Below are 27,343 nucleotides of genomic sequence, written 5' to 3'. Positions count from 1 at the left end.
GGTTACCAGTTCATCTGGATTCTAGCCTTCCCTATGCTTTGGGCTTTAGGCACTGGGCTGAGTGAGTACAGAGCTGCAGCTGTTCTACCCAGTTTGGATCTTCTCCTATCTGACCTGTGAGAGAGCCTAGAACTCACTCCTGTGCAGCCCTCTGAGAGAAAAGCGACTCACAGAGAGAACCAGAATCTAACACTCGGGCCACCCGTTCTCACTGTCTAGAAGTCAGGAGAGCCCTGTTGAAGAAACATGCTGCAGTGGTCGTGGTGGCGTCTCACATCAGATTTTCCTCTTGTTTCAGGAATTCCTGCTGAAGATTTTTTGTGTGTTCCGGAACCTGATGAAGATGAGTGTCTTTCCTCGGGACTGGATGGTGATGAGACTTCTCACAAGCAAGTGAGTGTAGAGGGGCCCGGCACCAACATCCACCAAGCTAAGGAGAGTGTGTGTATGTGCAAGAGAGAAAGGAAGACAGAGAGCAAGGCCAAGGCCATGGGGACAGAGAGGAGAGGGTGAAAAAAATGTTTGGAAGCACGGTCAGCAGGACTTGACTATTTACTGTAAGTTCAAGAAGAAGAAAGGGCCAAGGATAGTTTAAAAATGGAACCTAAGTGCCTGGCAGATGATGTCAGGTAAAGAAAGCAAAGGATGTGAAATATAATACTCAGAGCAGGGTTCCTCCTTGAGGAACCTGTTCACCTGTTCAGTGGCCCACTGGCTTCTGTGGCTGTCTAGTTCCAGGCAGTATCCCAAGCCCTCCTCTTGATTTGATTTGTGTTGTCTGCCAGACATTGCCCGCCTCCCACAGCTAGTGCTAATTACCCACCCGAGACTTGGCTCTGAGGCTCTGACCTTTCTGACTCCGGCCACAGAATTAATTCTAAGGCTGACCCCAAATTTCCTGCCCTGTTCATATTTCTAGCCTGAGCTTCTAATTGGTAAGCCAGACAAGTGATGCAGTAAAGTGCTGTAAGGTGCTCGTCTCCCTCATTCAGGAGAAGACCACTCGGCTGCTACTCTCTAGCCTGCTGCTTCCTCCCACTGATCTGCCTTTCATGATGGCATTACGCAGGATGTAGTGAAATTATTTATGTTAGATATGTTAGCAAGATATCACATGCTCTTTCTACTTTGTACCTTTTATATAGGGCTCTTTTTTTCTTTTTACAGAACAGAAGAGTGGTTATAAATCAGGGGTGTCCAAACTTTTTTCAACGTTTTTTCACCAAGGGCCATATGCGGTAAAATACACAAATAGCCGGGCCCCTCACTCGAAGTGAAGTACATTTTGCCTCCCCTGGTTTACTTAAGTAAACTAAATATATTTTTGGAATTTGTTGCGGGCCAATAAAAAATGGATTGCGGGCCGCAGTTGGCCCGCGGGCCGCAGTTTGGACACCCCTGTTATAAATAAAGTTGTACAGATACTCCCTCAAATACTGGATTTTCCATTTGCCTCCCTCTTGTTTCTATCTCTCAGCTCTACTCAGAGCACTTAGTCTCCCCAGCACATCCTGCAGGAACAGCCTCTTCTTTCAAGGCTTTTACCTTTCAAATTTGTCACCCCCTCTGCCAGTGGGTTAGTCTCTCTAATGCGCTGTTTTTGCCTTGCCCCTCTTCTGCACCAAAGCCCAGCTGGTCATTGTTAGATATACAAGGTGTGATCAAAAACTATGGTGAATGTTTAAATTTTTAAAAATTTATTACAGTGAAAGACACCTTGCTATTAATCTCAAAAGACTCCCCCTCACTTTGAACACACTTATCCTATCATTCTAACCACTTTCTGAAGCAGTTCTGTAAGTCCTCTTTCGTGAGTGTCTTTAGTTGCGCTGTCATGGCTGCCTCGATGTCCTGAATGATTTTCACTTTGGGGAAGATCCAGAAGTCTCACAGTGCCAAATCCGGTGAATAAGGTGGATGAGGACACACTGTAATGTTTTTATTTGACAGAAATTGCCGTACCGGAAGCGATGTGTGACACGGAACATTGTCATGATGGAGGATGATTTATGGCACATTTTAAAACACACTTTCTCTCAACCATAGCTGACACCCGACTAACTGCACCAAACCAGTTGAAACTTGTCACACACTGTTACTAAGGTTTGATCCCTGCCTTTCCGTTGGATGGCACGCAGCAGCAGCATTCCCCGTATTTTGTGATCACAACAGAAAGGCTCCATGTCACATATTGCGTCTGGTACGGCAATTTCTGTCAAATAAAAACATTACGGTGTGTCCTCATCCACCTTATTCACCGGATCTGGCGCTATGAGACTTCTGGCTCTTCCCTAAAGTCAAAATAACCATGAAAGGTAAACATTTTGAGTCAACTTCAGGACATGGAGGCAGCCACAGCAGTGCAACTAAAGACACGAAAGAAAACTTCCAGAACTGCTTCAGAAAGTGACAGGAACGTTGGGATAAGTGTGTTTGAAGTGAGGGGGGAGTATTTTAAGGGGAATTAATGGCAATGTGTCTTTTACTGTAATATTCCCATCGTCCTTTATATGTGCCCAGACTAAAATTGAGAGTGCTATTCTAAACCAAAGGCTGGAATCAAATGAGTTATAGATGAAAATAATACTATATGACAAAAGTAGGTATTTAATAATTATAAACCCCTACTATCAAGTAAAATAATGAAATTATACTCTAAGTCCTCTGGTGAGCATCGTCTATGTTCATTACCCAAAACTCCCCAAAATACTAAAATCACCCTTTGAACTGGAAGAAACTTGAAAGAACCATCATACCCCGCCCACCCCCTTTCCTAGGCAGAGAAAAGAGCCCAGAGAGAAGAACTAGTACCAAGGCCAGGTAATGGCAGAGCTGAGTCTGCACCCCACTGACACTCTGTGCATTGTGCCAACAATGGGACATTTCTCCAAGACTGGTTTTCTGTGGGATTTGTGCCATCTATGTCTTTCCTTTATAGTCACATCTGACCTGAGAGCACGTGTCCTCAAGAAGTTTGCGCTCAGGCTGTAGACACTTGATGCTAAGCTTTCAGGAGCCATCGTTAGTCCTTTAACTCTGCCCCCAACGCCTTGTTCCCTTACTGCAGCATTATAGTCACCACTGTCCAGTACCTGTCGTCTGCGCTGCACAAGAATTTCACAGAGACAGACTTCGACTTTAAGGTAGGAGCTCCTTACACCCGTCACTATCTTGGTGATAACCCTAGAAAGCCAAACCCCAACGCGCTGCTTTGTTTTTGTTTTACTTAAAACACGACTTGGTCTTGCTTACAATTTCGCAGGTCAGGAATCTGACCAGGACTCAGCTAGGTGTCCGCTTGGGGGCTGGGCGCGCTCACTGGTTTCTCCTTTATTAATATGTTGGTTGTATCAAACAGCTTCCAAGCTCGACAGTGACTAGAATATCACCTAGGAGCCCCACGATGAGAGGTGTTGGGAGCCAGGTGTCCATGAGGGTGCTTTCCAGTCCTTGGCTTCAGAGGAGTCAAGAAAGAAAGAAAAAAAGTCCTGCTCGCAAAGATATTTAAAAAGGGGGGGAAAATCAAGATCTTTAAGTTGTAAAATGAGTTCTGTGCCACATGCATATATTTAGAATCTCTCCTTGCAAGGCTAAGGACTCGGGCTGTCACACATTTCCTCTTTCTCTGTCTCTCTAGGTGTGGAATTCTTATTTTAGCCTGGCAGTTCTGTTCATAAATCAGCCAAGCCTCCAGCTAGAAATCATCACTTCAGCCAAGAGGAAGAAGATTCTAGATAAGTAAGACATATGTCTCTTAGTCACCTCCTAACCACATGTCCAAATGGGGTTTTGTTTCCACGGGAGGCTCCTTCAAACGTCCACAAGATTCTTACTGGAGTAGCTTCCCAAGGAGCCAAGTGAGAGAGTGCACTTGCGAGCCAAATGACTTTGTATTTTGGGAATATGAAGAAATAGTGCTGAAGTCCTGGCTTCACTGGGTTTGTAGCCCTGTCTTCCTGAACTTTCTCCCACTAGTAACTGGCTCCTGTGTTACTATTTCCAGGTATGGGGACATGCGTGTGATGATGGCTTATGAACTGTTCAGCATGTGGCAGAATTTAGGTAGGTCTTTTCTCCTTTTTTGTCCCTGCCACATATTGCATAATCAAATAAAAAGTGACCAAACTAATAACTTCCCCTGGGTTTTATGAATGTTAATTCAGACCCAAGAAATTTCTGCATGTCTTTCTTTAACGTAACACCTCGTATGGCAGGGAGAGTTAGGCTGAGAAATAAGACCCCAGTAATACATATTCATGGTCCGTTTTTTGAGAAGTAAAAGTCAAAAGGAGAAAAAGAAGATGAGGGCTCTAGAAGTTTTTCCAGTTTCAGAACTCATGCCTTTAAGATCCAGTGTGCTGCTTGTGTTCCGGTCTGGACGTTGCAGGCTCAGAAGCGTAGATCTTGGAGATGCTTAGCACACGAGCAAGGGGAACTGTGTGTTTTAATAAAAGTGGAGATGCTGCTTGGGCCTCTGGTATTCAGACATGCCGACATTCCTGACACCACGTGCAGGAAGATTGCATGTAAGAAGGGGATGTCAGCTGTTAGGTGAGATGGGTTTATGCTGCCTTTCTTTCGACAGCTTCTCTTTATGGCTTCTCTAATACCCACTGCTTTGGGTCTGAAATTGTGAGATTGATTGCCTGGTGACTAGGTGAGCTGTTCTTTGGTGCTGTCGGCTTCTGAATAGCCTGTCAGGGTGCTAGAGAAGCTGCTGTTTGTTACTCTTCCCAGCGAAGTCTGCTTTCAATTATGCTGATGGCTCTGAAGCCTTAGGAATGATGGTCATAAAATCTTACAGTCTTCCATTAACCATCCCAGTTACTAACCATCGGGCTGCAAGCAAGGTTCAGGCACTCCTGCCAGCAAGCACGAGGGCCTTCCACCCAGGAGTGGGGATGCATTTCCCTAAGCAGGCTTTCCAGCTTCGGTACACTTACTGCCTGCATCTAGCACAGTTTGGGTATAGATTTTAACTCTGAAGTTGACTCTGAAACTTCCAGGAACACAAGAGACTAGCAACTGTACCAAACACCAAGATTGGAATGTGCCGAATCAGCCTCAGGGCTAACATTTGCTCCTTAGATAGGCTTTCAATGGAAGAAATCAAAAGAGATGAAAACTTTGCCTGATAAAGCCAATCCTGTCTCATTCTTTTTGGTGGAAATTGTATTTTCGGGGCCTCTAGAACTGATTTTACTTGGCTATAGCAATCATTGCACAGGCGCACAGTTTTCTCCTTCTTAGTCTCTGAAGGACTGAAAGCAGAGCTCTGGCAGATGGCTCACTCTGCTTCACCACTGCAAGGAAGAGAAAAGTTCTATCCCATGGTTCTCAGGATTGGCACTGGCTCCTGGGAACATGCCCCAGATCAGGCCAGTTACAGGGAAGCCTGTATTACCCACTTCCCATGAACAAGCCTCATTAAGGAAGTTGAGGAGTGGGCTGAGCTGGGCTGAGTAGATGCAGTTCTACCATAAGAAATGCAATGTGAAGACGACGGACTGGGGGCCGGGGACACAGAGAGTCTCGGAGCCAGTCTGCAGGAGTAGCGCAGGGCTGCGCAGGAGGCCCCTGCTAACTCGTGGGGCCCTTGTGGGGGCCTCGTGGGCATTCACGAACCAGATCGCAGGCGAGGAAGAGGCCCTGGATTTCAGGTCTCTGGAGGCTGGACCAGGGACTGAACACCCTCATCACTTAAGTGCTCTGGGCTAGAAGTGGAAACCCCAGGAGAGTGCGTTGTGTTCAGATAGCCTTTCCTTGATAAATAACTGTTGTGAACAGACTATCTGACACCCTCACAGGTCACTCAGAAATCCTGTCTTGTCTAGGGTAGTGAACTCTGTTCCTTGACCTCAGAATGACTTTCTGGTAATTCATGAAACCTCCCAGTAAATTCTTTGAAATGGCAGCTTGGGCCCGTTGAACATTTGTGTGAACTGGGCTGGGCTGGTTTTATCCATGAACGCTAAAAATGCCAACAGAGGGAGCATCTCAGAAAGCCATGGGGCAGAGCTCGCTGTGTTCCCAGGCGCTTCCAGTGCAGATCAAAGCATGTGCTGTCGCCACACTTGGGAAGCTTCCCTGGAAGGAGCAAAGAAGCATAAACTGATATCTGTTGGGTTTTGTTGTTCAGGTGAACATAAGATCCACTTTATTCCGGGAATGATTGGTCCTTTTCTGGGTGTGACACTGGTCCCGCAGCCAGAAGTGCGGAATATCATGATTCCCATCTTTCACGACATGATGGACTGGGAGCAGAGGAAACATGGCAGCTTCAAACAGGTAAGACAGCACCTCCAGTGTCCAGGGCGCGCTCCTCTGGAACGAGCCCTTGCTGCCCAGGGAGGTGACCCTGCTGGCCAGGCTACGGTTCCAGTGGGAAGGAGCTGTAGCTTGGCCATCTTGAATCCTGTTCAAGGGTTTTCTCTTACTTGCTGACCAGAATTAATTTGTGGATTTTCTTCATGAAGTTAGAGGCCAGACGAGAACCAGAGGAAAGGAAGGAGTATCATGTGAAAGAAACTTCATGACCCAGGGGAGAATGACTAAGACTAACCTCCCAGCTTCACTCAGAGAGGGCCCTGGGAGCATGTGCTTCCTCTCCGGAGGATCCCCAAGGTGTATGACCCAGGCGTTTCTAGGGCTAGAGACCAGACCAGATGACTTCTTGTGGCTCAGGGTAGCCCATAGTTTCACAGACTCCTGCAGAGAGGGGCAGGTCCACGAGGCGTGAGTCCTTGGCTCTAACTGAGCGGCTTCCAGCTATCCCTCTGTGCACCTCTTCTGCCACACCGAAGGCGGAGGAGATGGCCCCTGCCTGTAGCTCTATATACAGGGAATAGAACTAGGACCAATAGGTGTCAGTGGAAGGGAAGATGATTGTATTAATAGCTGATAAAAGAAAGAACTTGCTAGCAGCAAGAATTGTCCACTGTAAGCCGGCCGGCTTTGGGAGATGGGGAGTTCCTCTTTACTGGTGGTTGTCAAGCAGAAGCTCCCAGGAGGCCTCCAGGGGACGTTTCTGTAGTGTCTTGGGGACTATACCAGTTTCTCACTAAGCTCCCTACCAGCTCTGATTCTGGAATGAACCAGTGGTCTTAGAGTGAGTGACTATAGCAGTGAGGAGACCAGGCAAAGCGTCATTTTTACATTTTTATTTAGTTTTAAACTTACAAAGAGTAAAATTCACTCTTTGTGATTTACAGTTCTATACATTTTGACAAATACATAAAGTCATGTAACCACTACCACAATCAATATTTGTTTATTTCCTAAAAATTCCATCTTGCTGCCCCTTTGTAGTCATACCCTTCCCCTGCCTTTAACCTATGGCAACCATTGGCCTATTCTCCATCACTGTAGATGTGCCTTTGCCAGATGTTATGTCAGTGGAATCATGTAGACTGTAGCCTTGGAGCCTGGCTGCTTTCACGTAGCATAATGCCTTGACAGATCATCCATGTTGTTGCATCTGTCAGTTTTTCTATTGCGGAATAGTATTCCATTGCAGTTTATTCACTCACCATTTCAAAGATGTTTGGGTTATTTCCACTTCTTAGTGATTATGAGTAAAGCTGTTAAAAAACATTTCTTTACAGGTTTTTGTATAAATGTGAACTCTCATTTTCTTGGGTAAATACCTAGGAATAGGATTGTTGGGTGTTGTAAATGTATGTTTAACTTTTTAAGAGGCTATCAAATTGTTTACCAAAGTGGCTCTACCATTTTAAAGTCTCAGCAGCAGGCTGTGAGAGTTCTGGTTGATCCGCAGACTCACCAGCATTCAATGTTATCTGTTTGTTTATTTTAGCTATTGTAATAGGTGTATACCTATATATCCTTATGGTTTTAATTTCCATTTCCTTAATGAATGATGATGTTGAGCAACGTTTAACATGGTCATTTACCATCTTTACAACTTCTTTGGTGAAATGATTCAAAAGTTGTGTTCATTTTTAATTGGGTTTCTTGTTTTCTTATTGTTGAGTTTTGAGGGTTCTTTGTATATTCTGATGTATAGGTCCTTTATTGAATATATTATTTACAAATATTGTCTCCCAATATTTAGCTTGTCTTTGCACTTACTAAATAATATCTTTCATAGAACAAACATTTTAAATTTTTATGCAATCTAGTTTATCAGTGCTTTTCTTCTATGGATCATGCTTAGGGTATCATATCTGAGAACTCTTTGCCTAACCCAAAATTTTTTCTCTTATGTTTCTTCTAGATGTTTCATAATTTTACTTTTAGATCTATGATCTATTTTGAGGTAATGTTTATGAAAGATATAAAGTATGGGTTAAGGCTCTTTTTTTTTTTTCTTTTTTGCGTGTGGATGTCCAGCACTTTTTGTTGAAAAGACTATTCTTTGTCAAAAATCAATTGATGTGGATCTCCTTCTAGACTCGCTAGTTTTTCCATTCATCTGCATGTCTGATCTTTCACCAATACCACACTGTCTCGATTATCGTAGCTTTACAGTTAGTCCTAAAATTAGGTGGTGTCAGCCTCCAACTTTGTTTTATTATTTTCAATATCGTATTAGCTAGTCCAATTCCTTTTCCTATAAATTTCAGAATCAGTACATCAGTATCTGCAAAAATTCCTTCTGGGATTTTGATTAAGATTGCGTTGTAATCTATAGATCAAATTTGGGACAATTAACATTGTAATAATATTTACTACTCCTAGTCCATGAAGACAATATATCTCTCGATTTATTTAGGTGTTATTTGATTTCCCTTGTTAATGTTTTATAATATCATACAGATTTTATACATGTTGTTAGATTTATGTGTAATTATAATATTTTCTGGTTTTTAGTGTTGTTCTAAATTAATCTCATTTTCAAATTTTGTTTTCCAGTTGTTTGTTGCCAGCATATAGAAATACAGTTGTTTTTGTATATTAACATTGTATCCTACACCCTTGCTAAACTCACTTATTAGTTCTAGAAGCGTTTTTGTAGATTCCTTGGGATTTTCCTTGTCACCTACAAATAGAGACAGTTTTGTTTCTTCCTTTCTAATCTGTATGCCTCTTATTTCTTTTTCCCGCCTCATTGCATTGGCTGCGACCTCTGGTCGGAAGTCAAATAAGAGTGATGAGACTGGGCATCCTTCACTTGTTCTTAATCTTAAGGGGAGGCATTCAGTGTTTTGCAATTAAGTATGATGCTAGCTCTAGGTGTTTTATCGATGATCTTTATCATGGGTAAATAGTATTTGAGATAAGAGTCCATTTTTGACATGTGCAGCTCTAATACCTTCAGAACTTCAGGAAAAAAATAACTTCAAACAGAAAAGAACTGTTGCTTTTCTGTGTTGTCATTACCTGTGACTTCTAATTGTGCAAAATGCACAACTGCCTGATGAGAGAAGCCAGTTACCAACAAGTAGATGACACTGCAGAACTGTACCGTCAGTCAGCTGAGCCTGTTAAAAAGGGGGGCTGGACTGCATTCTACCATCACTAACACTGAAGAAGAAGGTTAGCTTTGTGGGAGACCAAATTGGGGCTCATTTGTAACACCTTTCAAGATTCAGCTGATGGGCTGTGTTCGATCCCCCAACAGACTGTCATGAATAATTGATACCCGGCAAGCCATGTGAACTTTGTCCTCGTTACAAAATCAATCCTTCCAGCTTCTTGCCTTTGCCATCAAATATTTTTAAAGAGAAGCCTACTCTTTCTACTCCCCACCCTCCTGAAATATGCTATTGAGTCTAATGCATATTTTGCACCCACTTTTGTTGAAACTGCTCTCTTGACCCATAACCTTCTAATCACCAAAACCCAATGATTTTTTTTGGTCTTGATTCCAATTGTACTTTCCATAGCTTTGGCTCTGTTAACTATTCCCCTACTTCTTACCACCTACTAAAAATACTTCTTCTAATTGTAAAAGCAGTACTTACTTAATGTAGAAAAAGTGAAAATACAAGTAAGCTATAATGAAAAACTTTAACCCGTAATCCTGTTAGTAGTAGTAACTTGTAGGGGAGGGACTCAGGGTATGTCCCAACACGTAGAGGTTTTTTCAGGTTACAAAATGGAATCACTGTGTGTATTGCCTTTTTAGAACAATTATGTCTATTGGTTTTTATCTCCCTTCATCGGTAGCACCCCGTCATCACTGGCCCTTCCTGTTAGTTAATGCTGTTCCACTACACTCAATGCAGAGGCCACTGTATTCCTCCACATGGCCGGGCGGCACTGTGCTTAGTCAGGCTCCTGGTTTTAAAAACTTAGGCTCCACTTATATGCGGAATCTAAAGAAAAGAATAAGTGAATGAACTAATCAGAAACAGTTTTGGAAACATGGAGGAAAAACAGAGGGTTGCTAGAGGGGCGGGGGGGTGGGGATAAGGGGAAGGTGAGAGGTTTTGGGAACGTACAGAGGGATAGTGGATGGGGGGAGGGGGGTTCACACAGTGTGAGGGATATAAATGATAAACGTCTAAGTTTTGCTTTGTCTTGTGCACCTGAAACTAATTAAAAAAATAAATAAATAAATAAAAATTAAAAAAAAACCAAAAAAAAACTTAGGCTCATTCCAAATTTTTGTTGTTAATATTGCAAAAAACATATACATTCCTAATTATTTTCTTAGGTAAATTTCTCACCTGTAATTGCCAGATCAAAGAGCAAAAACATTTCTGAACTTTTTACACCATTTCTTGAAACTTTTGAAAGTCCACTGACTTCCCAGACCCTAGGCCACCCTTTCTGCGTGTGCCTCTTCCAAGCACAGACCATGCTGAGCTGCGTCAGCTATTGTCTTGCCTCACCCACCAGATAATGAGCTATTGGGAAATGGGACTATTTCTTAGGCTTTTATTTCTTAGAACCCAACATGGTGACTGAGACATGGTGGGTTCATGGAGATGAAAATCAAAAGTAACATTCATTGAGCACTTCCCGAAAACTAGGGCACAGTGACACTGAAGCAAAATGTTTCAAGTAAGGAAACTTGGGCTTAGGTAAATATTTTGTCCAGAAGCAGGCAGCTAGTTATGTAACAGAAATAATGTCTGTTGGATGAGTGAATAATGAGGTGGCCACTTCAGAGATAATGTTGGTTCTCTAAATAAAAATAACTCCCAAAGATGAAATTGTCAATATTACCAATTATGACGATATAGGTGAAGAACTTAGCATTTCATTTGACTTAGAGACGTTGCTTTTGCATACATTCATCTTCAGCATCCTGTTTTGGATTTCTCAATTTCTCCTAACTTCTTCCTCTATCAGCACTGCAGAGGGTGATGAAGGAAAGGCCCCTTTTCCTTCCATCACCAGCCTCTTGGTCTAATAACAGAAGTTCTACCATGTGAATAGGCATCAGAACCACCTGGAGGGCTTGGTAAAACACAGATTGCTGCCTCCCCACTGAGTTTCTGATCCAGTGGGAGCCTGAAAATTTGCATTTCTAACAAGATCTCTGCTGACTGAGGCTGCACCCAGGGACCCATTTTGAGAACTGCTATACCCATGTATGCAGTGTTGCACTCTCGCTGCTCCAGAGCCCTTCCCCACCTTTGCTCTGTTCTGGGAAGCACAATCTGCTGCAGCTGCAAGCGTGGGGGGGGGGGGGAATCCCTGGTTATAAACAGGCCCTGCGCCCCTTGGGAGGCTTGTGGCCAGCGGATAGACCAAGTGAGACAAGATGAGCCTTGAACTAGGAATTATCTAGGTAGAGCCTAGGCCCAGCTTTATCTGGCCTTACCTGACCCCAAGCAGCTCCCTCCGATGCCTCTCGGCTATTCAGAGGGAGCTGGAGGGCATCGGTCCCTGACGACGCCTGGTCTCAGGCGTTCTGTTTCCTGTGAGGTGTATGTTCAAGCAGCGACTCATCAGGCCAGATATACATGTGTGACAGTCCCCATCCTGGCCATACAGCAGACCATCTCATTTTCTGCTGATGGGACTTCAGAAACCATAATTGCCTTCCGTGAATTTCCTAATTCAATTACTCTTGTATTTATTACTTCATTGCGTTAGGACTCTGGCTCTATGTGGGGTGAGAAAATGCTTCTGTTATAGTTCATTATTAAATGCAGCCATGCCATCTTTTGTTTATGTGAAATATCTATATAAATAATACCACAATATCACATTTTCTAGGCTAATTGAGGGTTTAAAAGATTTTTGTCTCACATCACTTCCAACTAATTTCTCACCTCAGAGTAAATCTGATGAGGCCTCTTAGAGAAGTGGCTGGACACTGCTGAACGCCTTGCACATCAGCGGGGTGGTGGTAGCAAATGTAATATTGCTCCTCACGGTATAGAAATCCAGCAACAAATTCAGGGGACCCTGTGATGAGGCAGTGGCGGGGCAACAGCCCCAAGGGCTTCAGGTTCTGTGGCGACAAACAGTGGAGCCTTTTATCCTGGAGGAGAATCTCTGAAGGAAACACATCTCCCTCAGCCCAGCCTAATGTCAGCCAGAGTAAGGGCCAGCTCCCTAGCAAGCTTCCTTTGTGACTGGCCATCTAGAGGGTAAAGTTCAGTTCTAACCAAAGGTTTTTCTATACACACAAATTCTTTCGAATCAACGTTTTTTAAGAAAGAAAAACACTGACAAAGGCCTCTTTTGGATCCAAAATACTTTTGTCTCAGGGAATCCATACCTTTTGCCCCTAGACTGGGAGAAGAGTATCTGAGACTTACTAAGTTCTAACTCTTTTTTTAAACCACTGGAGTGGGAGGTCTTCCTGGCCGGGGGCGGCAGGGTGGTTGCTTGGTGCTGTAGATGAGATCCTGCCTTCTGTAGGATTTATTTGGCGCCAGGACAAAAATAGGAAACAGTTCCCCACGATCGTTACCTGTGTCAGGGGCTGGATTTCCCATCCTTCCTCTGAGGTCAGCTGGGGTTTACAAAGTCTCTGCTTCTCTCTAGGTGGAGGCCGAGCTCATTGACAAGCTGGACAGCATGGTGTCAGAAGGGAAAGGCGACGAGAGCTACAGGGAGCTCTTCGGCCTGCTGTAAGCTGCTTTAGCCCCAGGCACCCCACACTGGGGGAGGGGTGAAGTGGGCTAATGAAGGGTAGGGGTGCAACCCGCGCTGGGCAGGCTTCAGAGGGTAGGTATCAGGAGAGACGGGGTAACACTGGTGGTAACTGCTCACCTGTCAGTAAAATGGGGCATCATGACAGCTAGCTCTGTCAGGGTTCCCATCGTTGACTGAAGAGGCAGCGAGACAGCAGGTAACTGAGCTGCTCCATTTGCTGATTGGAAAAGGATCATTATGTGTCTTCACAGCATGTACCGTATCCAGTGGGGCAGTAGCTCGTGGGGACTCACTGAGGGCGGAACGCTGGAACGGAAAGGGGGTTAAGTCCCTGCTTTGTAACATTGTACAATCAACTTATACCACACTAGCCTGGATTTTGTGACTTGAACAAGTCATACTTCCTCTCTAGGCCAGTTTCCCTGTTTTTGAAACAGGGTCGTTGTACTGAATGACCTCAAGTGTTCTCCCAAGTCCACCATTCGTGCCTTCTTCTTGAGTTCATGGAGGCCAAGAGACCGTACAGGACTTGGCACAGGGCTCAGTCCCAAGGAAGGGACTCGGGACAGCCCTGGTCCTCCCAGACAGATACAGTTGGTGTGAATTTTATCCTCCTAAAATCAAAATCTTAAGACGTGGGCAGCACTGTAGTCTCCTCCCATGTCACTCATTTCCAGCTTTGAGATTGTCTTTGCTTGAGTGTCATATTCAAGTTAAACCTGTAACATATTTTTCCAGTAATAATACTGTACATTTGCTTAGAACTTTACAGTGTACAGAATGTATTGACATTTTCTGTCTCATCCTCACAACACACCTGTGAGGTGAGTGGGGCAGATATTATCCTGATGAATGGAAGTGATGAAACTGAGCTCAGAGAAGTGGAATGACCAGTAAGAAGCAGCTCTGGGGGGAGGCCCAGATCTTCTGGTTTCAAGAGGGGAAGTCTTTCTGCTCTGCCATGCCCACTTGGGTCCTTGATGAGTCCCACAATAAAATGTGAATTTATTTGAAATGTAAATTATTATAATTTGTGAAAATGAATCCATCCTTAGTATTTCTCATTTAGCTGAAGATGTTTCTAATGTTGGAAGTAAGGCAGAGACATCTCTTCCTAAGCCATAAACAGATGACTTTACTACAAAGGAAGAAGCACAAAAATAATTTACAATGACTGATTACCTGACCAAAGAGTGTTTCCCAAACTCTTGTAAAATCATGCTTGAGAACTGAAAGCCACTGATAACGTGGAACAGCATTTCCCAATTTGAGTTTTGGGGAAGGTGATTATACGTGTTCTAGAAAAAGAATAAGTGGATCGTGGGCTAATCAGTTTAGAAAAGACTTGGTTACACAAAATTGAACAGGCCTCTGTACTGTAGGATTTCTCAAAGCCTTTAATGTGCAGAAACATGTGAAAGGACAGAGTAGTGAGCAGCACTTCCCATGCGCGTTTGCTCACAGAATACCTCTGTAGAGCACGGTTTGGGGAATGCAGACACAGTGGTTTTATCCACAGGGCTCAGGCCAGAGCCAGTAGTCCTGTCTTCTCTCTCTAGTGACGTGGATCACATGGGAAACACTCACGTTCCCAGAAGTCTTGACTCAGACTGGAAGCTTTTGTGCAGGGAAGATAGTCCTTGTCACAGCAGCCGGGGGGGGGGGGGGGGGGGGGGTGAGTCCCCAGCGGTGGGTCCGTGGCTGGCCTGCCAGTCCAGGTGACTTTCATGACCTTAGGGAACTAGGGACAATGTGGAAAGGATTCAGGAAAGACCTGTGGGAAGGCAGTGGATCTCAGAAGCCAGGCTCTTGGAAAAGCCAGAGGCTGTCCTGACGTACCAGGAGCTTGGGAAGTGAGAAGGGGACCCGGCATTTAGCTGTTGGCTCTGGCACGTTTTGCACGAGAGCAGTGGAAATGGCTGGGTGCAGCTCCTGAATTCGCGCACTGTCCCTCATGCTGGGCCCTCGAGACTGGTGGGACTCGTCCCCTTGTTTTACATGAAAAGGTTGGTGTGTATGTTTGCTGAGGATGGCTCTAGCAGTGGTGGAGGCAGTCATCCAGTTGGCAAAGCCAGCTCCCACCCTCAGTGGGCTCTTACTCGGCTGCTTCTTCAGAACAGACCTCACAGTGTACACCCAACGGGGCTGGGGCTTTGAAACCCCTCTCTCAGTGCAGCGGCATTCTTGTACAGGAAAACAGAAGATATGTTCATTTGTGCTGCCAGTTCAGTAATTGCCTTGTCTTTGCTTTCTGCTGCATGGAGTAGAACCCAGCTGTTTGGGCCCTACCCCAGGTAAGACTGCAGTGTGGTAAGTCTGCCGTCTCCAGATCCATCACAGGCCCCGCGGGCCCTGGAACCTCACTCCTGTGCCCAGGGAAGGCTCATGAATTGTGCATTGTGTTTGCTCTCCCACCAATAGCCTGCTGGAGAAGGTTGAACAGGAAACATGGCGCGAGACCGGCATTTCCTTTGTGACTTCAGTTACCCGCCTCATGGAACGCCTTCTTGACTACAGGTATCTTCTCAGGCACCTACCTCACCTCTTCTCTGGTCGGGATACTCTCCCCAGCAAGGGCATCCTTGACTTTCAACTTGAGTTCATGTGCCCTTCGGGGGAGGACTGTTCTGGTGTCAGGTGCCATTACTAGTCATTAAGAATCTACTGATGGCCAAGGAATGAGAAATTGATAGAGAGAGACAGAGACAGAGAGAGAGAGAAACTTCTCTCAGGGGTAAGCCAGAGCTTCCTGGGATCCCTCCTGACATGTGGGCACATGTTCCTGGGAGACATCCCAGAATATACAGCCATCTGGTTGTCCATCCAGAAAGGTCAAGGCTCAGGGGAATGGGCACAGCAGAGGAGGAGAGAAAAACCGTCCCCAGAACAAGGCAGAGAACAAGTGTAGGCCTTAGTGTAGCCCTTCCTCAGAGCCGTATGGCAGGTGGGCAGGGGAGTGTTGCCTGGTGCAGAAGTGTGACCCAGAGGACGTCCAGTTGGCTTTTCCATGGTATAGGGACCCCACTTTGCCATGCCTCCATTCTTTGCCTAAAGTCTTATTTCTGTCCCTCGGTCCTGGCCATGAGCAGATTAAAAGAAGCAGACTGTGAGCTCAGAGATCTTTATGATACATTCAGTCTGAGAGTTCATGTGAAATGAGTTTTTTTCATGAAAGCCAGCCTTCTCAGTCATTTTATGGCTTTTGAATTAGTCCAAAAGTGACGATGAAGCTACGCCTGCCACCATAGTTATTCTGTCAGCAGTTTGGGTGGTGACTGAGGGTGCCTGTTGGAGCCTAGAGAAACGTATAAGGAATGAGGAGGAATGATAGAGGAAACCCAGACCCAAGCAGTATTTGTCTCCTCTGTACCCCAAGACCTGGAAACACCACGGGCGAGCATTTTCAACCCCGTGGATCAGGACATGTGAGGGAGTTTAGGCCACTTCCAGTTGCTGCTGAGTACAGGGTACTGCTTGCCACCCTGCTGTTCGGAAGACTCACGTGTCCAGTGCACTGGCCCGGATATGGAAATGGAATTCCTGAGAAATGCGCTTACATCTTGAGCATCCCCTCTTCCCAGTTGTGCTTGTGTGAGATTCAGCCCATTTTCCTGGGCTGTGAGGTCACAGGTGGCCTTTTGGGAGCCCTTTTAGAACAGGGGGCTCCTTTGTTCACACCATATCCCTAGTCTCTCCTGCCCCTGCCATCAGATGGTGGGGGAAACTGTACCTTTTCCTCACTGCATCATTTACTAAAGGTTGGCCCTCTTCACTGTGGCCTACCAGAAAGAGCAGGAATTAGTGTCTTAGGTTCCCAGGCCTAGTTCTAGCTGCCTGTGTGATCTCTCTACATACCTTGCTCGAGTAACTCAAACTCATGGCCAAACCAATTTGATTCTCCTCCATTTCTTGTCTCAGCGATGGTACCTACAACACAAAGTTCAGACTTTCACATGGCATCAAAGGCCCTTTGTAAACTGACCTTTGCCCACCTCTCTAGCCGTGTCTCCTGCCAGTCCCCAATACCCATGCCTGCATCCCAGCTTCCCAGTGTTGCTCCTTGTTAGCATAAAGAGAAACACCATGCTGATTACGATGGCTCCCATTTATTAAAAATACACCACGTGCCTTGTGCATCACAGACATGGTCTCTGATCTCATATGCAGCCCTGAAGGGTGGTCCTTATTTTTACCAAAGAAGAAACTCTCTCAGTAGGAAGTGCCATTGGCAGGACTTGAACGCAGATCTGTCTGACTCTAGAGCCACACCCTATCTCCTCCCCCACGCTGTCACCACTCACATCCTTCCCTCTGGCTTCTCTGTATGTGTGCCGTCCCAAGAGTTAGCTTTCCAACCTGCTCCCATCAAGGAGGCTTTCCCAGACAGGAGCTTAGCCTTTCAGAGGATGAGTCATCTTAGATGATGATCATTTGTCACCTTCCTGATTCATCCAACAGAAGAGAGCCAGCTCCTTGAGGACAGGGACCTTTTCCTTATGTCCCTGGTCCCCTACGTGGAGCCTTAATAATCCCCTGGCAGGTGTATAGTAAATATTGATTGATTAGGTAAACTTACTGGAAGACCATGCAGGAACCCAGGAAGTTTCTTCTACCCCAGTGCAGTGTCGTTCAACAAGAACTTACTAAGAAAAGTTGTTGAAAGCTAAAAAATATATACATTGGTTATACAAATAATCAATAGATTGTCTTCCAGAATGACCTGAACTAGAGTGTGACTCATGAACTAGAATGTGAAACTGACATGAACCTTAGGTACTCAGCGGACTTCCTCTTCAGCTTTTGTGTTAATGTCTTTAACTTGTGCATGAATCCCAGACATGGTGTGTCGGATATAAAAATGCTCATTGGTAGCCAACTGTTTCCCAGGTTAGCAAGCAAAGCCCTAGAAAGGTTTTAGTGCCCTGGCACAGAGCTAGGGTTGCCAAGCCCCTAGAGCACTTTGTGGAACCTCCAGCTGGAAGAAGCAACTGGAGGTGACAGAGCTTTCCCAGGCCCCTCCACTCTCCCTAAGGGCCGCCCAGCCACCGGTCTGGGACAGCCACTGCCACAGGCGCACCAGAGGCTTCAGAAGCCTCGTTCAGGAGAGCCTTCTCTGCTCATCCTCCAGAGAGTGAAAGAGGGAGCAATGGCTGCTCCAAGTCCGAGGCTTTGACGGGTGTCTTCTCTGTTGAGTAGCCCCACAAAAGTGATGCAAAGCCCCACAGAAGAGAAGAGTCTGCAGTGGCTGGGAGAGGCGATCCTGGAGCACAAAGGTGTATAGGGACCCCCTGGCATCAGCGTTGAGGCCATCGCTTTTCTGTTCCATTCACTTGGCTGTGAAGTTCCAGTCAGGGCCAAACAGAAGGTGATACCTGGGAAATGTTTCAGATGCTCTCTAGAAAAGGCAAGCCACTAAATGCCAAAGTAGGTGAGGTCTCACTGTCCTCCATGAGGGTAACTTATGGAGACAGATGCCTCCTGCCACTTTGTGGGTTGCTTGGAACAAGAAGCAAGATCACAGCGGTTTCCTGTCCCTGCCTGCACTAAAGGACGGGCTGCAGTGGCCTGGTCAGGACCCCGTGTCTGGCTACTAAGGAACCAAATGCCTTACGGGGTGAACGTGCTGATAGGGAAAACCTAGAAAGGAGGGCCTTGGTTCTAAACCCCGTAGAGCCACCAGCTCAGAGAGTAGCCCCCCCACACACACACACAGGAGGAAGGACCTGGCTTCAGAGGATGCCACGAGGGGGGTGTGGATTTTCAGGATCCCTTTCTTTCAATGAAGTCATCTTTTGGATCTGGGATGCAGCAAGGAAGGTGGGGATAAATGAGTCTGTCAAATGACCATCCAGAGGCTCAGTGACTTGGACTGGGGCTCCTGACTCCCATTCTTCACTGGACCCCATGCCTGTCTGTGGAGCGCAGCCGGGACACACTCTCCGCCTGACCCTAGTGATCCAGCAGTTCTCTCCTGCAGCCTTTCCCCAGAGCTGCTAACACAGGAGCACAAGGAACTATAGCTTCTCCAGAGCAGAGCTGGGGACCCCGGGAGGAGACACAGTGGGCAGATGGGCCTCTGGCTGGCTGTGTGTACAGGAGGCTTCTTGCTGGTGTCCCCAGTCTGGTTCTCATTCTCCTTCATCTCCTGTGCCAGGCGTCCGCTCCTTCCCACAGGAGCTCAGCTTTGAGCAGCTCTCCGCTCCCTTGCTTGGGAAGGATCCATGTTCTGTGTTACCATTGTTCTGAGTCTCACAGACCAGCCCAGACCCCTCCTACACCAGCCCTGTCAGCATGAATGCAGCTCAGCGCTGGCTGAGGCTACCCCTCAATCAGACAAGCTCTAAGCCTGCTGCGTCCAGGTGGAGCCCTCTGTACGGACTAGCGCACAGGAAGGAGACGACAGGGAGAAAAGCCAGTGAGGTGGTGGCCATGGCAGCCTGCCGCGGTGGCGTGGCCACAGGGTTCTGGAGCTGGAAGCTCGGTCCCGGGGTGGAGCAGCGTGGCTTCTGTTCAGCCTGTCCTGCAAAATGAAACTGGCCCTTCAAGGAAAGGCCAATGCCTCCCCTTTGGGGAACCTAAGGATTCAACCTTCTACTTTTGTGACACACCCTTCTGTGCTGAGGACGTAGGTAGGTGTCACTTAGTGCCCTGATGTAGCATCCGGGCTCTACACTGTGCCACCAAACAAGGGCTTCAGTTGAACAGAGCTCTTTGAGCCCTCGGGGTGGGCCCAAAGTTCAGAGGTTGCTCACAGCACATTCGTCGTCTGTGGAAGCAGCTCCTGTTAGAGAGCATCCCAATCTGGGATGTGGTCACACCGATGGCCTCAGTGACACTGCAGTTCTGTGTACTGTCCTAGAGGCACCACTTCGAGCCAGGGAACACTCATCTGTGCTCTCCCTTCCAGGGATTGCATGAAAGGAGAGGAAACGGAGAATAAGAAGATCGGCTGCACTGTTAACCTGATGGTGAGAGGACATGGCTCTTCCTCCTGCTCCGAGTAGAATGATTTGTGTCGTGCTCTGTGATTGGCTTGTCCTTCCCACAACACGTGGCTGTAAGCCTAAGACATTGAGTCAGGACCTCAGCTCCGTTACTGGCGTCTTGGAGACCTGTACTCTTCAGTCACTGGGAAAAGAAGGAAACGAGCTCCTCTCTAGACAGAGCTCTGGCGGGGCCTCTTGGCAAGGTCCCAACCCTGGCACACCCTCATCCCCAGTCTGCCCTGGCCCCAGGCTACACTGGCACTCTTGCTCTTCTCACTACTCTGTGCTCCCATAGACCTGCCAGTGGCTCCACCCCCAGCAGGTGTGCCTTCTAGCTTGTCCTTTCTGCCTCCAGGGCCTGCCCTACCTCTCCTGCCCAGTACACCCAGGGCTCTGACCAGCTGCCCAGAGCTCAGGTATGGTCTTCGTGAGTTGCAGCCTCTCCCATCCTTACGTGTATTTCCTTCTCTCTTACAGAACTTTTACAAATCGGAGATTAACAAAGAAGAGATGTATATTCGCTACATCCATAAGCTTTGTGACATGCATTTGCAGGCCGAAAACTACACAGGTGAGTGCGAGAGGGAGTGCCTGGCCTCCCCATGACAGGCTGGACAGATGTACACAGCTGGCAGAGACAGCCCTGGGCTGCCAGATCTTAGCAGAGTGTCAGGACCTGGCTGTCCCCTCACCTCACTCCTTTCCCTCAACTCCTGAGTAATGTGGTAGAAAGAAAGCGGGTGGAATTTCTACCTGTGCCCTCCTGCCATTTTCTCTGCTGCCTGGGGCTGTTTCACTCTCCTCTCCTCCTAGCCACCCCCTCCGAGGCCTCAAGGGTGACTTCCAGATTCTGCTCTGCCAGGTTCAGAGTATCCTGAGCTCATTGTCACCCCTCATCAGCAGAGCTTTTCTTAGGACCGTCTCAGCTGGGACTGAGTGAGGCCATAACACAGGAACATCTGCCTAACCCTGAGACTTCTAGAACTCGCTGGCAGAGCTGCCCTGCAGCCAAGGCTCTTTTCCCTGCAACTACACAACAGCCCCACCGTGAGCTCCCAATAGACAGTATGGAGCGTGGTCATCTGCTCTTTCGTTGTGACTACAGTTTAATCCATCACTAAGGCCTCTCCTAACAGAACAAGTTTTACAGCAGTTCAGTGTGCCTGTCTCACACTGTTTACTGAGCACCCTGTGAGGCACCCAGGAGGCTATGAGCATGCATGTGTGTCCTGCCTGTCCCCTGTATCATAGTCCCCCAAAATAGCCGCCTTTTTCACTGTGGTCACGAGCCAGTACATCTTAGCCCTCAGGCCGTAGACTGAAATTTGTGTGATAGACCAGGACATTCACGTTATTCTTATTCACCACCATTACTAGCATTAGATGGATTTATAGAAACACAGAACCTTTTCCCTTATCTCTAGATGTCAGAGAGTGTTTGGCATAGATGCCACCTTTTCTGACAACATAGCTTGGCAAGAATTAAATCTGATAACGGCTGAATCTGCCATTCTCTGCGTCTACTTCCACACATGAGCCCAGCAACCCAGTAAGAGGGCCGCGAAGTGCTAACTTCTGTGCATCGGGAGTGGCATTTACTCAACTCCTGGAGGACAGGGCCGGGACTGAGAGACTGGGTCAAGAGTTTGGACAGCGAGAGGGTTCTGAGCCTGTTTCTGTGGCCTCAGGAATGACATCTGAAAATATATTGTTCCCTAAGCTCCAAAGGCAGGCCTTGAATGCCTCAGGGGCTTGTCCCCAGAGAGAAAGGGCTCCCCAGATCCAGCGAGGAGGCACCGCTGGGCAGGAGGGTACAGTGGCCAGAGGACAGGCAGAGGCAAGGATGAGGAGCCCGGAGCATTTCTGCAGGCGAGTGGGCCTGGCTGGAAGTGGGTCACGCAATAATCACACATGAGGTTCTTCATAGTCATGGGGAACAGATTTGAGTTGGAAGTCGAAGGCCCGGGAGAAGCGAGAACGAATTAACTTTCTAGTCGGAGAGGCCCACTAAAAATAAGCAAGTAGAACAGGAGCGAGCAGGCGGCGGAGCGAGGCCCCTGAGCAGCAGCTGTAACTCAGTGACTCATTCCCCGGGATTCAGGGAGCCGCAGCACGTAGCTGCTGCTGTTTTATGTAACCCTCTCCAACCTCCTCGCGTAGGGGAAGTTGTCGCTGGGCTTCTGTCCTTCCAGCATCAACTTGAGGTTCCTCCGGGAATGGAGCTGCTGGCCCCAGGCCCATTAACATTTACCACCATTCACACTTCTCCCTGGTCCTTCTAGAAATAGTAGACCTGAGGAGAAAGCATCATTCCCAGGGCCGTGCTGAGATCAGAAGATGGAGCTAGAACACTGAGGCTGGCTTAGGGAGGGCAGAGAGGTGGGTGTTCACCCCTAAGAGCCAGTTCTGATGAGCTTGGAAAAGGAGCTCTAGTCAGTTGAGCAAAAAAGAACCCAAGAGCCCTTTCTGACATGTTCGTGTGTCCAAACGCAAGGCAGCCTGTGCACAGACTCTCAGGTAATGGCCACACTTTATCTGGAGCCCAGAACAGGTGACCAGGCCGTGGGAGGAAGGTGTCTACCAGACTCTTTGGCTCCTTCATGCTGTGGTCAAGGGTTGTTGGCTGGCTGGGCGGCCCCTCTAACTCACCTTCAGCATCCAGTGGCCCCGACTGGGGCTGCACATGCCTTGCCCTGGCACGTGCGCTGCTTAGCCCAGTCCCCCGGACTCCGTATTGCCTGTCCCCACAGAGGCTGCGTTCACTCTGCTCCTCTACTGTGAGCTGCTGCAGTGGGAGGAGCGGCCTCTGCGGGAATTCCTCCACTACCCGTCTCAGACAGAGTGGCAGCGGAAAGAGGGGCTGTGCCGCAAGGTCATCCACTACTTCAACAAAGGCAAGGTAGGGTTGCTAGGCAAGCCTCCCAAGCCTCAGCTTGCGACGCGTGGCATCTTGACGTTGGAGGGATGGCAGCAGCTGCGGAGGGTGTTGTGTGTGCTGGTGAGTGGGTGGATGCCCGTGTGTGCAGCCGGTTTGCAGGCAGCTCGAGTTTCTCTGGGGAGAAAAAAAGCCAACTGAATGCCGTAGCTTGGAAGCCAGTTCCAGATCGGGGGTGTAAGACGACTCCAGACACCAGCTTTGCACATCCATCAGAGCCAGGGCTCCGAGAGCGGGGCTCTGGGCCCTGCTTCTGTTTACTAGACTGACTTAGGAAGTGCTGTGGCTTCTGATCGGCCGTAGAAAAGGAGCTGTAAACATGAGGAGTCCAGTACTGCCGCCTCTTCATGGTACATTTCTTGCCTTAGATCTCTTCCTCACAGCACAGCCCAGGCTGCTCGTGGGGTTCTTCTTCAGCAGACTCGATGCGTGGGATTGGCAGGCATTGTCAGCATTGGTTCCGGTCTCCTTGGGGCCTCCCGGCTGTCCTGCTCCCATCTCTGGGAGAGCTGTGGGCCCTGTGGCCACCATGTTTGCTCATGGCCCACACACTGGAAAGGCTGGATGCGTAACTGTTGAAGCTATTCCTTTGAGTATGTTTTAAAAGCTGAAATAGGATCATTCAGTGGCTGAGCTCCTAACTCGCATGGAAATTGCTTTTTTTCCAAATGCATTTTTTCATCATAAAAAAGAAAGATTTAAACATTAATGACTTTTGCCCATAAATCAGAAAACGTTTATCAGTTTTACGTAACATAGGAGACTTCGTGTTTGCAGAACCATTCACCCATGCAGGGACTGCACCGGTAAGCGTGCGCTTTTCCCAAACCTCAGGAGCCCTCAGGTACCCCAGCCCAGAAAGGAGGCCCATGCTCAGGGCTCAGCCAGTGACGCCCGACGGGTCCACAGAGCTGGCCCGAAGCCTCCTCTCCTTGCCGGTCCAGGGCAGCACACTTTTAGGCCTTCTTCCTGCTTCACAGCCCACCTAGAGCTGCCACTTACCCACATGCCCAGCCAGCCCTCCCAGCTCGGAGGCAATGGCATAAGCATGGGGTGAGTAGGCATGAGTGCGTTCAGTATATTCCTTCTCTTTCCTTTCCACGGGTAGAGTGCAGACTAAGTTCCGGCAATCCCATTGAGCCTCGCGGTGGGACACGTGATTAATGCCCCCCACTTCCTCCCGCACTACAGTAGTGTTTACAAAAGCAGGTGGAAAGCTTAGCACGGACAAGGGAGTGAAATGTAAAACCTGCATGAGTGGTGTGGATGAGCAGCAAGGGGGGCAGGACGAGGAGGCTCCATAGGCCACCTTCTCGGGGCTCTCCCACTCCCAGCAGCCCTGCCTGGGCCGTGAGTTGCGGGAGGAGCAGGTTCTGTGTGAGCCCCTTCATGAACTCATCCTCAAAGGGGCGTTTATCAGTGCATTCCTTTGGGCTCATACAGAGGTCCAACTTCTCTGTTTCTGTGCCTCAGTACCTGATGGAACCAGCGGGGAGGGCGAACCAGTTTTCCTTGAAAGTATTCAGCAGGTGTTTTTTTAACAGCTCCAGTAAAGCAAAACCTGGCTGTTACAGGGAAAGTGCTCCTACGGGGTTCTAGGCACCAGGAGACAAACTACCTTGGCGTCAGGAGGAGGGCAGGAAAAGGAGAAGACTCCAGGGAAGGGGCAGGTAAAGGGGTTCTAGCCCCCAGTACTGCCAGCACTCCCTGCCTCATAAGCCAGGCACTCCGGACTTTTCTTTCACATACTTCTAGCTTTAGACAGACAACTTAATTTCCTTTGTTCCCATGTGTATTTCCTGAGTGCCCAGAAGGACTGAGTCAGAAGTTCCACTCACGGCCGTAGCCTAGCCCGGGGCCATTCTCTCCAGTGGTGAAGTGATTAATCTAGGAACCTGCTCCAAGGTGAACTGGGCTCTATCCACAGAGGGTCAGCTCTTCCGGCCGGAAAAGGAGAGAGGGACACACCAAAGGAACAGCATGTGGCCGAGTGGGAGTTAAAAGAAGGCAGGGGAGGTATGGAGATGGGAGCTGGTCCTTCCTCACAGGGCAGAGGGAACAGAGGCAGGGAAGCTGGACAGAGGCCTCTGGCCCCTGTTTATCTGGCATACAGACCATCGGGACTACACCAGCCTCCTCTGGGGTGAGCTTGGGCTCTCCTGCCCAAGGGCTGCTCTTGCCCCCGCTCCTCTGACAGAATGATGAGTCTGTTGCTTCTCATATGTGGTGTGTAAACAGAAGTACAAAGATTGACGGTCTGGAGTCCCAGGATTTGCCTTCTTTTCCCAATTTGATTAGAGTGAGCCCTACATCAGGGCAACTTCTGTGCCATCCCTGCCGGTGGGTAACAAGGATGTGTAAGCTGCCAGAGCTGATAGAAGTGATTGGATTTCAGACACGGGGAAGGAGTTTTAGAGCTGCTTTGCCTCCTGCCAGGAGGAAGGAAACCAAGAGGAAAGATGCGGACGCATTGTACCTGCAGCACATTTCCTACTTGTGTCTAGAGGCAGCTCTCAAAGCCCCCACGCCCGCCAGTTTTCCAGCACAGCCCTCAGGGCTGGCAGAGTGTCTTAAAACTCTTGGTCCTGGCTCACTCTAAAGCTAATTGGGGCTGGGGGAGGGCTTGGAGCAGCAGGGCTACAAATTAGGGCAGAGATGCCAGCAAGGCAGATGAGCGTTGATCCCAAAAGGGACAAGACCTGCTTTGCTGGGAGCTGCCATCAGCAGGTGGAGCTCCGTTAGCCTCACGGTGGGGCCTCATCACCTAAATAAGCAGTTCCCCACAGGGTGCTCCTGGTAGGCGGGCCAGGAGTCGGCACACAGCTCGCTTGCTGCTTAGCCAGCTGCCTGCCAGGCAGACCCCGTCGTGGGCCCTTGGCTGAAACCTGCCCAAGCAGCACTTGGAGCCAGGGAGAGGACTGGCGTGCCCCCTTGCAAGCTGGTGTAGGGGTGCAAGAGGCTTTCTAGCTCCCTGAGGCAGAAGCATTGTATTGGGGCAGGGAGTCAACGTCTATTTAAAATTCTCTTTGGTTTGTTTCAATCTTTTTCATTGGTCCTGCAATTTCAATCCATATGGCGTTAATCACTTCAAAGGATAGAAATCATATGCTCTTTTTGAGAAACACAGTCCCAAATGGAATATTCTTGTCCTTCTCCCAGATGCTATTTCAAATAGTAGTTTTCAAAAATAGAGTCCTTATTGTTTAGCATTCATATTTATAAATATTTATGGCTGAAATTATATGATGTCTGAGATTTGCTTCAAAAACTGTGGGGAGGAGTCAGGAGATGGGATATGAATGACACAAGACTGGCCATGAGTTAGTCGTTGTTGAGGCTGAGTGATGAGTACCTAGGGGTTCATTCTATTTTTCCATATGTTTAAATTTTCCTATAATATAAAATTTATAATTAGTATTTGGAAGTTGGGGAAAAGAACCTGGCTAAGATAGCAAAGAAACCAATGATTCCCAATCTAAGCAAGAAAGAAAGCACTATATTAATAAGAAGAAATGGATAGTATTACCCCTTCGTGAAGGTCACTGCAGCCCTCCTCGGGCACCTGTTAGATGGGCCTGTCACGCTAACAGGAGCCTCACCACAGCAACAGCCTGGGACCTGACTAGACAGTATCACCTATAGCCTACCTCAAGATTTGAAAAGTTCTGTAAAGGAAGTCGTCAGGCCTACTTCCAGGTCCTTGGGGTGCCACTTCCTGTTTGATTTCCATACTGACTTCTGAGCTTACATGATCTTAATTTAAAAGTCATTACTTCCTTATTAAATCTTTATGAGTACCTGCTCATGCCTGGCACTGCTCTGGCCTCTGAGGATAAAGTTAATAAACATGGCTCCTGCCCTCACACAGTTTGTCATCTAATTGAGACGAATGCAACAAAAATATAAACACTGTTTGTAAATAAGGTAACGTCAGAGTAATGAAACAGAAAATGGCTGGGAAGTGCCTGTTTTGACAAGGTAGTCAGGGCAAAGCCTCTTGAAGGTAGAGATATTGGAGTAGAAACCTGAAAGCTGTGCCCTGAGCTAGAAAACCAAAGTGCTGCGTGTTGTGCTTTGTAAACTGGTTTTGAGCCGATGTTCTTTGCGATATATGAGTTGTAGGGGGCCTTTGGTTGTGCCCTCTGATGTGTTTGATGTGGGCTTGGGCCGTTCCGAGGATGCCTGAGGTGCTGAAGCCTTGTTCCTGTTTCTGACGCAGAGCTGGGAGTTTGGGATCCCACTGTGCAGGGAGCTGGCCTGTCAGTATGAGAGTCTCTACGACTATCAGAGCCTCAGCTGGATTCGGGTGAGCTTGGCCCCTTCCCCCACCCCAGCCCTGACTAGAGGTGCCAGCCCTTGGTTTAGTGCTATGGACAGGACAGCAGGAGCAGAGACCCCT

The 27,343-nt window shown here is 47.8% G+C and overlaps 1 protein-coding gene across 10 annotated transcripts in view; it reads left to right on the top strand.

Moving 5' to 3' along the window:
* DOCK3 (dedicator of cytokinesis 3) overlaps positions 1 to 27,343 on the top strand; it is a 294,157-nt gene that overhangs the window by 239,703 nt on the left and 27,111 nt on the right. For 9 of the 10 annotated variants that reach the window (XM_074312252.2, XM_074312255.2, XM_074312249.2 and 6 more), the window contains 12 exons: positions 299 to 393; positions 3,068 to 3,143; positions 3,638 to 3,738; positions 4,004 to 4,062; positions 6,140 to 6,288; positions 12,913 to 12,998; positions 15,291 to 15,317; positions 15,445 to 15,540; positions 19,931 to 19,991; positions 20,487 to 20,580; positions 22,760 to 22,908; positions 27,164 to 27,250. In XM_074312252.2, coding sequence (XP_074168353.1) covers positions 299 to 393; positions 3,068 to 3,143; positions 3,638 to 3,738; positions 4,004 to 4,062; positions 6,140 to 6,288; positions 12,913 to 12,998; positions 15,291 to 15,317; positions 15,445 to 15,540; positions 19,931 to 19,991; positions 20,487 to 20,580; positions 22,760 to 22,908; positions 27,164 to 27,250 — 1,080 coding nt within the window. The remainder of the gene's footprint in view (positions 1 to 298; positions 394 to 3,067; positions 3,144 to 3,637; positions 3,739 to 4,003; positions 4,063 to 6,139; positions 6,289 to 12,912; positions 12,999 to 15,290; positions 15,318 to 15,444; positions 15,541 to 19,930; positions 19,992 to 20,486; positions 20,581 to 22,759; positions 22,909 to 27,163; positions 27,251 to 27,343) is intronic. The other variant, XM_074312248.2, reaches the window with a different exon arrangement.

The sequence above is a fragment of the Rhinolophus sinicus genome, chromosome 5 (genome assembly GCF_057876585.1).
Source record: "Rhinolophus sinicus isolate RSI-liver-muscle chromosome 5, RSI-T2T, whole genome shotgun sequence".
Classification (NCBI taxonomy): Eukaryota; Metazoa; Chordata; class Mammalia; order Chiroptera; family Rhinolophidae; genus Rhinolophus; species Rhinolophus sinicus.
Note: the sequence above shows the minus strand (reverse complement) of the source record. Positions and strands in the feature narration are given on the sequence as shown.